The 13,606-nt window shown below is 39.1% G+C and overlaps 1 protein-coding gene across 1 annotated transcript; it reads right to left on the bottom strand.

The window, feature by feature from the left end:
• Nucleotides 1-6,909: 6,909 nt before the first annotated feature.
• LOC149464440 (keratin, type I cytoskeletal 12-like) lies at nt 6,910-11,962 on the bottom strand. Its single transcript, XM_089674410.1, has 8 exons — nt 11,513-11,962; nt 11,209-11,291; nt 10,950-11,106; nt 10,629-10,787; nt 10,412-10,537; nt 9,173-9,390; nt 8,991-9,028; nt 6,910-7,188 (listed from the first exon to the last, which is right to left on the bottom strand). Exons 1-8 carry the CDS (start codon nt 11,951-11,953, stop codon nt 7,091-7,093), a joined length of 1,320 nt encoding a protein of 439 aa, XP_089530536.1. The 5' UTR covers nt 11,954-11,962; the 3' UTR covers nt 6,910-7,090.
• Nucleotides 11,963-13,606: the final 1,644 nt, after the last annotated feature.

A 13,606-nucleotide genomic window follows, 5' to 3' on the forward strand; every position in this document is an offset into this window, starting at 1 on the left:
AACTATAATTAATATTTTGCCTCAAGTTCAGCTTTAATTAGTGTACTACAAGGTATCCATTGTCACAGGGTACTTGAAACCTGTTTCAAAGTGCAAAGTCTGCACCTCTGGCCCTGACTTATGAGAGACTCCAACTGATTACGGCACGTGAGATGGGTCACTGCAGCATGCATGGTATTTAAGTGTTTGGGCAGTATTGTCACCAGTCCCCAGGTGCAAACAGGGATTTTAGAAGAATGGAATCCAAGGAGAGGAACCTTGGGGAACAGTGCCTTAGTTTTTATGTTACATCCTAAACTGGGAAGAGATCTCTCTTCAATGGTCACAGACAACAGGAATATCCAAAATGATAAAAAAGTGATGGAGTTCAGTTTTAAAGACAAGCAATCACCACCCATGATGCCAGTGCTACACGTGTAGTTCATGTGCAGGCATGTTCCATGATATCTCTTACAGAAGCCTGTGTACTGCAAAGTGGCCTCCACAAGCAGATAAGCCTGACATTCACATACAGAAAACTTTTATTACAACATAATAAAATCTTCATTATGATCCACCCAGTAGAGTTCTGTTCGCAAAGCGGAATTTATAATACATAATTATTAACAATTATGGCAATTGTACTCATCCCTGTCAACATTTATCTTTCCTCATGAGATGGGAAATGGGCTGAAACTCCTTCTGTAATCCTTTAAAAATCCCTTAATTTTAAGATATTGTTCCGTGCGGAATGACTGATGGGTGTGACGGGTAATAAACTTGGTTCAGACATATCTCTTCTACTATTGCCTGACAATTCTATTTAGAAGCCACAGACATCTTTAAAAGATGTAAAGCAGATAATGATAAGGCAAGATTTTAATGTATTTTTATTAATCAAGGTGCTTTATGTACCCTTAAAACATTTAACTGAGAATATGTTACAAAGGTCCAAGTTGGCCATGTTGGTGACCAGCTTGTGATGTGACAGCAAAAGAATAGTAGCAAACATGAGCTCAAATGCACACTGCACATCTGATTGTATACTAGTGCTACTGTGCGAGGGATTACAAGAAGCTGATAGCAAGTCAAATTCAGGTACTTATGTAGCTCCCTCTAGTGCTAGATAGGATTTTTTTTGTTGGGAAGCAGCCTGGGATGAGTCAGCCTGGGAGTGAGGTAGAGTGAGTTCACCTCAGGACAGGCTGGGAGGCTCTACAGCTCAGGGCTTCTGAAGCCCTCCCACCCTTCCAGAAACTGTGATAACTTTCTGGAAGAGGGATGGAGGAGGGGAGTAGGCCCAGATTTGCATGAACCTGGCCAATCCCCAGGCAGGAGGCCAGGCATGGTGGCTAAAGGTAACCTTTAAATGTGACAGAAGCTGTGCAGCAGGGGAGTTGTTGCTGAAGTCAGGTGGAAGATGGACTGAGAGGAGGTGGAGTGTGGAGTCTGGGAGGGGGCCCCAGGGTGGGGAGCCTACCTACAGACAGGATACTAGAAAAAAAATCTTCACTGCCCAAAGTCTCCTGAGGAGGACATCCTGTGCAGCAGGGAAGGAGCCAGCCCAGCATAAGGCCTGAAATCAGTTACCAACCCATCAAGCTTACAGGACAGTGTGAGTACTTCTACACCCTTTGGGCCAGAAAAAGGGAGAGGGCAGTCAGACCCAACCAGTTCTCATCCGCGGCTACTTAATTGGTAACTCTTGGAATCCCTTACTCCAGGGATATCCTCAGTGCAGCCGGGTGAAGAGGAAGGATTAATATGGGCTCTGAGGAGGTACTTCAGTGCTACTTAAAAAGACAGTGCTATTTTTTTAATCTGCTTTTTTATACAGTATACAGTTTGTCCTCAAGTTTGTCCTCAAGTTTTCAATTCCTTGTGCATCCCATATACCCCTAGACCCCATCCAAGTTGTTTACCCCTCAGTAAAAACAACTAAAAACCAGGACTGTCTTACTGACTTTGAGTGCAAGATGTGGAAAAATGAGTGTTGCCTAGCGGTGCAGAGCTTAAGGAGGACCCAATCAAATTCCAGCGGCTCCTGTGGGGGTAGCGCTACACTTAATGTTGTACATTAGGTGCATTTAAAATGAGTTTAAAGAGGTTTTACGCAGCACCAGATTGTTGTACCATGTTAAGTCTTTGGGGTTCATTTACCAAAGGTACCCTTTTCCATTGTACCCTTTTCAAGTGCAGTTGCACTCTGCAAGTGCAGTTTCTGGTAAAGAGCCTGGTAAAAGAGGTGAAGCTCTGCCTTCATCTCTCAATTCCAACTTCCAGCAAAAATGCTGTTTTTTATTTTCCTTGCATATGGTTGAGTATTCCTTGCAAAGTGAAGCTAGTAAAGCAACACCACTGACAAAGTAATGGTTGAATTTGGAGTGATACCAATTATAGACTAACTAAACAGATTGTAGTGCAAGCTTTTGAGGCACACTGGACTCTTCAGGCAATATCTGTCATTGATAAAATATGGCCAAGTGGCCATATTTGGTCAATGATGTCACCAGCATCCCTACCCCTATGTTACGTGTGGCTACAAGGCTGTAAATTCTACAGCCACAGCAAATTGGGCCAGTGGCCTTCTATCATGGCCAAAATGAGTTTGACCCAAACCTTAGCTTATCCTTCTGGACCAATGCTGTGGTTTATGGGTTGAAGACAGGGAAGAAAATGTATAACCCTAATTTTCTAGCTAACTACTGTCTTCATAAGCTCACTATTTTTTCAGCATCAAATGATCTCTTTTTAGAAGTATAAAATCTCATGTTGTAAATTCTAAGCTCTATTACCCCTGCCACAGCAAGCAAATGCTGAAAGAGATAGTGCAGTAGTCAGTCAAAACAAAAAAAATACAAAGTAGCAATGATATTAATAACTATACTTATACAAAATGACATTATAGCCCTTATACAAATCCCATTAAATGCTGTGTTTTTTTAGTAGAGCCAGAAATCTAAGTTGTCTTTCAAGTTGTTAAGAAATTTAGATTTTTTTTACGACCAGTTCAACATATAGGGCTAGTTTCAAGATGCTGGCCTAGTGAGTAACCAGTTACACAGCAGCCTTTAAACAAATTCTACTTGCTGCAAAGAGAGTTCTGCTGTGTGGCTTGCTTCAGCTCTTCTAGACTGTAGACTTCATGGGGGGTGGAGGGGTCAGCATCAACTGCAGCATCTCCAGTCCCTAAAGATATAATATCGGATCTATATTATCTTCACTTGTACACAAATTTTCTACATTTAATTTCCCTCAACAGCCTCCCTAATGCCCCCCCCCCCCCCAACGCCCAGGTCCCATAGAAGCTTCATGTAATCCGATGGCTATAGTTGCATCATTCCCTGACAACAGGCCAAGATTTGAGAAGGTGATGGTGCCACCTGGAAGGGAAGATGAAGACAAAACACTTTTTCAGTTCAGCTTTACTACACTTGACGCGATTTTTCAGTTCAACTTTAACTGGATGCAGTTTAGTCTACAATTGTAATCAGAGTCATGTGTTTGTATTTTTTTAATTTCTTCAATGAATTGAACTTCAGAATTCTTCCTGTTTTTCTCTAGTTACCATACTCCAATCTTTGACATTTAGCAGTTTGGTCAGATCAGTTCCAGGGAGTAGCCTTCATCTCCACACAAAGTTGGCCCATGGCCCATTGGTAGCTGTTTATCTCTCAAAGGCAATAATAAAAAGGATGAACTAGTTAAAAATGTTTCATGATTTTTTTTTGGTGACCTTTTCAATTTACAAGAAAGACAAAAGCATATGATATATTGGAAACATACTATGCCAGAGAGTATTGCATCCTTGGTAAAAGACATTGAACAGATTACTATACGATACCCCTTTATGGTTCTTCTTGAGTCACACAATCTCCTCAGTCAATCTTTAAATCTGAGAGTTAAGGTCACGTTTAGCCAAACGGAGGTCATCTAGTACTTTGTAGAGACCATTAATATGAACTTCCACACTTCGACAGAGATTTTTCCCATTTTCAAACCTGTATGGCTGACGGTGTGATTATTCAATTATTCCTACATAACTATGATAAAATAAAAATATTAGTCATCTTCGAAATGTTTTGGTAATTGTTAGGATAATACTTGCACTATCCACAGTGGCTGCTTGAATCTATAAGAAGACAGAGTTTCTGGATGTGGCCCTTTGCATGCCTTTTTCCGGCCATGGAGCACTATTTGTCCTACTGACACCAACAAAGGGGACATAATTCTTGCTACTGACACCAACAATGGAGCACTATTTATACCAATGATGGGCACCCTTCCTGACACCAGGATATTTTCTACTCACTGGTCACAGTCTGGCCCCCCTAAAGTCTGAAGGACAGTAAACTGGCCCCTTGTTTAGAAAGTTTGGAGACCCCTACACTACAATATCAGTTTGTTTTCAAATGAATGAATTCCAGATATCATGCATACATATAGATGTAATGCTTCTTGAGGTCTACAGTGATTTGGTAACATATACAGCATTCTAGTCCTCTAAACACCTTATGATAGTCTCTGCTTTCCAGCTTCTACTAGGTGTTGTTTGTACTGACCATTTATGGTCTTATTAACAAGTTCTACAGATATCTGACCAACATGTTTTAACTAGAATTTGTGATGGCCTGCTTAATGTCTTGAGCTCTGTTCTAGTGTGGGTGTTTATTCTTGTCTGGGACTTTTTGTTGTCTTTTGCTGTAGCACAAACAACTGATTCAAATCTAAGCCCACTTTCACACCAGAACATTGTGTAGCTCAAAGCTCCAAAACACTCAACAAGCCAAAACTCATACTTTTGTAGCAGAGTAGGGTTTTTTGGCCCCATTTCCCCTTTGACGTCAGTAGTAGCATGTGAAAAAAACGTGCAAAAACATGTCATTTTTTATTATTTTGTTCCAAAGAAGCTCATGGCACATCCTGCCTAATTTGCAATAAAAAAGTTTAACATTTCCTACATACACTACACTCAAGTGTGAGTAAATGATTTCTTGCAGATTTGTGAATTTTGGAGATGTGAGGGTGGCACTTTGTGCAGCTTGACTTCCCCATTCTTCCCACTCAATTTGGGAGTCATCAGACCTCATTATCATCATTGAAGGATCATGCCTATCCATTCAGATATTATAGCATTTGTATGTTATAAATTGTTATGGATTTATCTATGCCACAATTCTCTACATTTTCAGCAATACTAGACATGTTAATTTATCCCTCAAAACCTTACAACACAGTCTCATTAATTTTAATTTCATATAACTACTAGGTTCTCAAAATAGTTCTTGGCTATGCTTCATTTTTTGAAAGACTCAGACTTTGATTCTTTTAACGCTGACCAAATTTTTATATAGGGTCAGGCATTTTATACTTATATTTTTAATTTTTAGCAAAGTTTAAATTAACAGCCATTTTATTTAAAGCAGACATAGCCTTTGCCAATGATTTCAGAAACTGCTGCCAACTATGAACTGTTCAGCCTATGAAAAACCCATTGGTTCAATACAGGTGAGCAAAATTTGTACCCCAGTCTTCCTCCAGGGACCCATATATCCTTACAAGGGGTGCTGTCAATTTGCCTTTCATAAAACATAGATAAGGCGGAGCTAGGTTCTCAGTCAAAGCCTGCAAATAAAGGCATATCTCCCCTTCAGTGAGCCATATCAATGCAATCTGCTGGGATGTTGGGATATATCAACAAGGGGGTAGTGATTAGGGATAGAGATGAGGTTTAGCTGTGTTTGACTTTTAAGAGAATGTAAAAATAGCTGAACAAATTTGGAAGACACCACTGTAATTACATGCTGGATTGAAGGGAAAGTTTCACTTTGTCTGCTGGTGGCTTTCCAACTCTTCCAAAAACCATGGCCAACTTGCTCTGTCTGTTCACCTTTCATTTAGGCAACTTTAGAGATGGCAGCGATTGACGTAAAACTGGTTATGGTCCAGGAGTAGCTGGTGATGGCTGCACTACCAGACACAGTATATTTTATGTGCATAATATATGTATACATTATATGGTATAATAATCTGCAATTGGCTTTTGTTTTGGACCTTTGGTGTGCCACCATAAACAGATTTCTGATCAGTTTCTTATCCCTCGTTTTTCATTTTTGTACATCACTTATGCTTGTCCTAAGCTACAAAATAAGACAAGGTTGCATAGCATCAGTTTGTACCCTGTTCCTTTTTGGAGGTGAAATGTCAGAGTCATTTCTGAATAAACATATGCAAGTTTTGCCATAGACTATGTTTTACCAATAGTTTAACTTTCCTTATAGGAAGGACCAATAAATGGAAGCAGTACCCCACACCCCACTTCTGAAGGAAGGAAGAACTTTCTGTGTCTGGAAAGTCTCTGAATTGGATCATTACTTGTTAACAACCCTTAAAGCAAACACCTTTTACTTAGACCTCATGTGATGTTGAAGGGAAACTTAAAAGGTGGTATTGATAAGTAAGATAAGTTGCCATTGCTGAATTGGTTTTTATAACATGGCATCCTGGTCCCATTCTTTCACCCACTGACCTAAGACAGGAATACAGAAAAGAAGATCAGGCTTTCAGACCTAATTGTCTAATTGTCTCTTCCAGGTCCTTGACTCAGATAGTAAAACCAGGGTTGGGATTACAGACTTAGAGCCTGTATATTTAAAAAAAAAATGACTATTGCTACAGTATATTTAATGTGTATAGCAACCACACTAGCAGATAAATGCAAATCTATTTCTGATCAGGTGTCCTGGGTTAATAAATGGCATTGTTATAAACAGTATATTGTAAATTAAGGGTGTAATTAAAGAAATGAGATTTAAAGCTAATTTATTACAAGAAATAGCCAAGTGTCTAAACTACTTTTTGCTTCTACCTAACTCTTTGTTACTCAAATAAGATAGCATTGATTCAGAAATACACGTATTTAGAGACACGTTTGCATCAAGAAAAGGCTTTATTGATCAGAAATCAGAACAGAAGACAGAAGCAACTAATTTTATATTACGCAAGATTAGAATTGAAGATACAGAACTCTAGAAGTTAGCTCCATGAGAACATCAGAAGAGGTTGAGGAGACTGTAGACGTAAATGATACAGGAGGGCTTCTTGGTACCAATCAGACCTTCTCCTCGCATTCCTTAACTTGCTGGGACACTGTTCTTCCATCAACAACTTCCTCAACAATGGTTCTTATTTTTCTAATCTTGTGCGGCTCTGAGGGGAAAGCGTTAGTGTTAGTTACTGAAAGGTTTCAGTTATAGAATGCATTCTATACACATAGTGAGTTTGATACAGTTTTGGCCTGATGTCTTGAAGTGACCTTTCTCTAGTAGTATTTATGTGTGGGTTCTTGTGTTTTGTAAGTTACTGAGCACAAATTTTCTAGGGTATATGGATGGGGCCCAGGATGGATCCCTTCATAGTCAAATCAGACTATGACCTAGGGCTGCAAGGAGCACATTGCAGCCACCCATACATATCATAAAATGATCCAGGCTCCTTGTCTAACACTGGTTCCTCTTTGTTACTACACTTGCACAGGCTGACCATTTTTCTTAACATGGTAGTTTACTGGTTATAAATCTGGACCTGTAATCTTGCAACCCAATTGCTATTAGAACAAGCAGACTGCTTTTCTTTTCTTTCTTTTGTAATCATTGGTTAAGGTCTACTGACATAGAATGAGTAAATAGTCTTTTTCATCCCCTCTGTCCCTATTCCTACCTTCTGCAGGTATGATGTCTGAATTTGTTAGTATGACACTAAAGCCTACTACTCAAGTGAGGTAGGGGGAAGGGGCACATACCCATTCCTACCTTGTGCAGCTATGATGGCTGAACTTGTTAGTATGAAACCAAGGCCTGCCACTCAATTGAGATGAGGGGGGGTGATAGATGGTAGTTGTCATAGGGGACAGTAAGTCAAAATCAACCCTGGATGACGCATTGAACTCAATCAATCTTTCTCTAATGTGCAGCATAATAGGTTGGTTATATGATGTATGTGTCCTATAATTATGTATGCACTTTACTATTAGAACTATTTACTTTGGAGATACAACACACAGCAACAACGCAAAATAGTGTTTAACTACCCCCCAGACCCAACCCATGCCCCTTCCCAATGATGTAATATAGGGGCAATAAGACAGTCAAGTCAGTGTGGAGCTGACATGGGATTTTTTTCCTTGTTCCCAATAGCCAAATGTAGTGGTGGAGGAGGGCGAGAAAGGTGAGTATATGCTGCTGCCAGGGGAAGGGGAGGGGGGTGTTAAGTGTACCTGAATAATGATGTACATTAAAAAAGCTCTGCCCCTTGTGTCATGTGGCTACTGTAGTAAAAGTCATTTTAGTAGTACTAATGGAGGCAGTTTGCAGTTTTTTTTAACATAAAGAACTACTTTACAGACCACCAAAGCATACTGAGGATGTAAGGTTTCATGTTTTCTAAACTAAAGAGCAGGGGCGGACTGACCATTTGGAAACTTGGGCACTGCCCGAGGGCCCGGGGTCAGTAGGGGGCCCCATTAGATGCCCCGGGTACCTTTTTCATAGGCTTTTTTGAGTTTGGCCAAGGACACAGGGGCCCAATGATCCCCTATTGCCCGGGGGCCCCATGAGTTGTCAGTCCGCCCCTGCTTAAAGAGTCTTCTGACTACTCAATATTCTCTTCCCTTATCCTTCTCTTGCTGAGTTTTGCCACAAATTTACAGAGGTGGCCAGACACTAAATAAGGGAAAAGTTCTCACAATAGATAGATTTTGAGGCTTGGCACTAACTCCTTCATTTATGTGCCCTAGACACTGGTCCATTATGATAACTACAACCTTGGAGGAAGTAATACGTATTTAGAAAGTTCCTGTAGGCATAGAGATCATAACATGTAACTAAAAATATATTATCTAACATACTGTATGAGCAGTCATTGTTGATGACTGTAAATCTGGCAGAACATTGTTTCAGAATGATTCACTTTTGCTAAAGCCCATAAGGAGAACAATAATTTATTCTGTTTACCTTTAGGAGCCTGAGTGGGTTGGGGGGGATTGGCTGAGCTATAATAAAGAACGAGAACAGGAATACAATTTTACCCTCTCAGTTTGGTAAAGGTGGTTATTAACATATACTGATAGAGTCAGGTATGAATACAAATCTTATTCACAGTAAAGGTACCAATGTCTTAACAAAACATTTCTTACATGGGTTGTCCATCAAGTAAGCAGCGGTAGGTTTCAATCTCCTTTTCAAGTCTAGTCTTGATGTCAAGAAGTTGTTCATATTCTAGGCCTTGTCTCTCCATATCTGTCCTTACTTCACATAACTGTTCCTCCAAGGCACTTATTTTTGCCTGGATTTGCCCAAGCTGCACACAATAGTTGCCTTCCGTTTCAGCCAAGGAGCTTTCCAGTGTTTTTTTCTAAAAAAAGAAACCATTATTCAATAAGTATCTAGCCCTTCATATATCTAGATATATCAGTATTACCAGTCTTATACTGTTTGGCTTTACTTTTTACCTAATCAGACATATTCAGATCTTGAATATAACAATATTCTACTGGAGCCAAATCTTTTTGGAGCAAAGAATTCTAGCACACAATTTGAAGTAACACATTAAAGAGCATGAGCACATCTGGTTTAGGCCAGTGTTTCTCAACCTTTATTTTAGTCAAGGCACCCTTTAAAATGATGGACAGATCCTAAGGCACCCTTTAAAATTATGGACAGTCTTGAGGCACCCCATTCTAAAATGTAATAAACTATTCTAATAGTTTTATATAACACAGCTGCGTCCACACATGTAGGACGCCCAACGCTAGAGATGATTTATTCTTCCAAATCAAATACACTTTTTCACACTGGTACTGACTAATATTACTGTGTTTCTCTCTGTTTTTCTCCATCACTGAGCTAATGTGACCTCAGCACTAATGGAGAGGGGCGGGGGAGGGGCAAACAGGGATGCTGTGCAGGCAACTGACATTCTCCTTATCAACTGATGATGTCATTGGTTGTCAGGACGCTGATGGCTAGAAGGTTGTAATGGTGCACAATGAAGACCTGTGGCTTTATGTAACTTAAAGGCAGGCTTCTTCCACCTGCTTTCTTGTATACAAGTTTTGGGCAACTTTTAGACATTTTGCCAAGGCACCTCTGAAGAAACCTCAAGGCACCCCAGGGTGCCTGGGCACCCTGGTTGAGAAAGGCTGGTTTAGACAATGGGTGCTTACATGTACAGTACATAGGAAAGTATTGATAATATTTTGTTTAAAAAACTTATCAATACAGATAAATGGCATTAAATGAAATGCAAAAATTCTCCTAAGAGAAAAACAATTATCTGTGAAAAAAGATTTTTCAAGGTAGTCACGTCTATAGCAAATACTAATAGAGTGCAGTGATAATAGAAGCATTTTTATTTATATTTATTATAGTCTTACCATTGCAACAGCAGCTTGTAGTTCAATCTCTAGAGCTTGTACAGACCTCTTCAGATCAGTAATTTCACTTCTGCTAGATTGGATCTGCTCAACACCAGAGGAAATTTCCTGTTTGAGGGCTCGACTCTGAAACACAACCATCAAAGATTTTGGAATCCTAAATGAAAATGGTTTAGTTTACATTCATAATGGCAGTAATTTGGTTTCCTTTCTTTACCGCATCATTGAATTGCGCTTCAGCCTCTCTTCTGTTCTTCTCTGCTAAGTATTCATAGTCAGATCTCATGTCGTTCAGGATTTTGGTGAGGTCAATTCCTGGAGCAGCATTCATCTCCACAAAAAGTTGTCCTGTGACTCCTTGGTAGCTCTTCATTTCCTGAAAGAAATATTAAAACGATAAAGTTGAAATATCTTAATGTGTTAGGTGACTTTTATGACCCACAAAAAAGACTAAAACCTCTAGCACAGTGTATGATACAATAGTACATGTCTAATGACAGTGTTTTGCATCTGAAGTAAAAGAATTACTAAATGATACCTCTTCGTGGTTCTTCTTGAGACACACTATCTCCTCAGTCAAGCTTTCAATCTGAGACTCAAGGTCACATTTAGCCAAGCTGAGGTCATCTAGTACTTTGCGCAGGCCATTGATATCTGCTTCCACATTTTGACGGAGACACATCTCATTTTCAAACCTGCATGGCAGAAGATGTGACAATCCACATACAAAGTATACAATACACAACAAAGATATACTGGTTGTTTAAAAAAAATGTAATTTTTGATCAGAAACTTACTTGAGCTTAAAATCATCAGCAGCCAGACGGGCATTGTCAATTTGGAGGACAACTCTTGCATTATCCACAGTGGCTGCTTGAATCTATACAAACAGAGAAATGTTCCTAATCAAACCTGTTTAGATAATGTGATTTCATTAATTACATTTGTATTGCATTATTTCTTTATCCAAGGAAAAATATTTAATCTGCTTAATTATTTTATACATGAAGTTGAAAAAAAAATTAAACATTTCAATAAACTTTCCATTTTTGTTTTTAGCTTTCATGTATAGTTACCACAATAATGCTTTAAAATCTATACCTGCTTCTTGAGCTCATCAATGGTTTGGTAATATTTGCAGTAGTCCTTAACTTGCTTGTTATCATTGCTATGCTGTTCATACCAAGTCTTAATTTTGCATTCAAGGTTATTGTTTGCTTCTTCTAATTCGCGCACTTTGTCCAGGTATGAAGCCAAGCGATCGTTAAGATTTTGCATGGTTTCCTTCTCACTTCCAGAGAGGAGGCCATCTCCACCAAATATTGCACCACCAAAGCCACCACTAATGGATCCTGCACTAAATCCACCAGCAGCTCCTCCACTCAAGCTCCCACCACCAAAAGCACCTCCACTTTGGTTTGCACAAAAGTTTCCTGCACCGCATGTAGCTCCAGGACTTCCAAGAAAGGAGCAAATGGCTGTTCCATAATTTCCAGCTCCAACAGAGAGTCTTGAGGAAGCAGATGTTTTTGAGTAAGACATATTTTTTTTTATGATAGCCCTCCTAGTAGCTAGATGAAAGAGATAGCAAGCTTAGTCTCTGATAAAATGATTAGCCTTTATATACAATATCTTGTGGGTGGTTCAGTTTCCTACAACTCCCAAACCCATGTCTGGCTCTCAAATTCTTGATGAAAGATTAATTGAAAGATAAACTGAGTGTGTCCACTTGGCCTATTTTGGTAAATGCCTTAGGCTGCTTGCTACGATAAAATGATATAAGGGTGGAGCATGGATAAATATTTTATTTTCTTTAATCTTTTAAATATAGACAAGTAATTTTGTGTTTTGAAATTCTTTACCCTCCCAGAGTAATTTATATAGATGAAAATTATAAATGAATTGGCAAGGCAAATGCCATCTAGCGATTGTACCATTTAGACATGCATGAGTGATTCTTTTTTTTTATTTTTTATAAATATTTATTAATTTTTCAAATCATATACAAAACATTTCAACATTTCTATTAAAATAATTATCAAAACCGTATTTTCTCCTTATATAATTTATTTATATATAACTTCCTTTTCTTACTATCCCCCCCACCCATCCTCCCCACCTCTATCCCCCTATCCCCTTCCCCCCCCCTCCCTCCCACGCTCCACATTTTCTCTTCTCTGGTTAAGTCCATATTATTCTGTTGTTCCTGAACCCAATTCTAAACCCACTTCCAGGGATATTATCTCTTCATATATTTCACCTTTTTTTCTATATTCTTCCCAGCTTTTCCATTTGTTATTATACATCTACAACTTGCCCTCATGCGTATAGTACAATTTTTCTGTCCCTGAAATCTGATTTACTCTACCCATCCAATCCTCCTCAGTTGGCACCTCTCTTTTCTTCCAGAACCTGGGTATCAGGCTCTTTGCTGCGGTCAAGTAATGCCATATCCCCGAACTCTTATATGCTTTCACTGAGAGTTCTGAGATATGGAGGAGAAATAAAATAAACTATCCTCCGCCAGAACACCTGTATTTCTGGACACTCCCACCACATATGATACCACGTGCCCACCTCTCCACAACCTCTCCAACACATCCGTGAAATTTCCGTATTCATCTTGTGCTCCACATTAGGGGTAATGTGCCATCTATTCAAACACTTATAATTTATTTCTACTTCCCTCATACTAATATTTTCGTGAATTAATGTGAGCATTTTCCTCTGCTCCTCCTCTATTATTCTTCCCATATCTCTTTCCCATTTTTCTATGTGCATTAATTTTGTGTCGGTATCAAGTTCCATTAATATCTTGTGTATTTTTGCCGTTCCGTGTCTACCATTTCCCGTGACTCAAATATTCTCTCAAATGGATTCCAGTCTTTTCTAGTTCTTATAGGCTTTGGAAGGCTCCCAAAAAAGTACTTCAGTTGGTAATATCTTAGTCTATCCATCTTATTAAAGACTTCTCCCTTTCTTTCCTCCATATCCTTGTATGATCCGATTTCCTCTCCTACCGCATGAGTGATTCTTGAGAAACAATACCTCAAATGTTTATGATTACTGTAGGAATGTCAAATAGGTACTGTATAGGAGGGTTAGTGGATTGAAAACACTTCATAATAAGTTCGCATTTTTTTTTTTACACAAAAGCAACATATAGAAACATAAGAGTGGCAGGAAAAAAAAGAC

This window comes from Staurois parvus, unplaced genomic scaffold (assembly GCF_062004578.1).
Source record: "Staurois parvus isolate SC_StPar_1 unplaced genomic scaffold, SC_StPar_1.0 ptg000151l, whole genome shotgun sequence".
Taxonomy (NCBI): Eukaryota; Metazoa; Chordata; class Amphibia; order Anura; family Ranidae; genus Staurois; species Staurois parvus.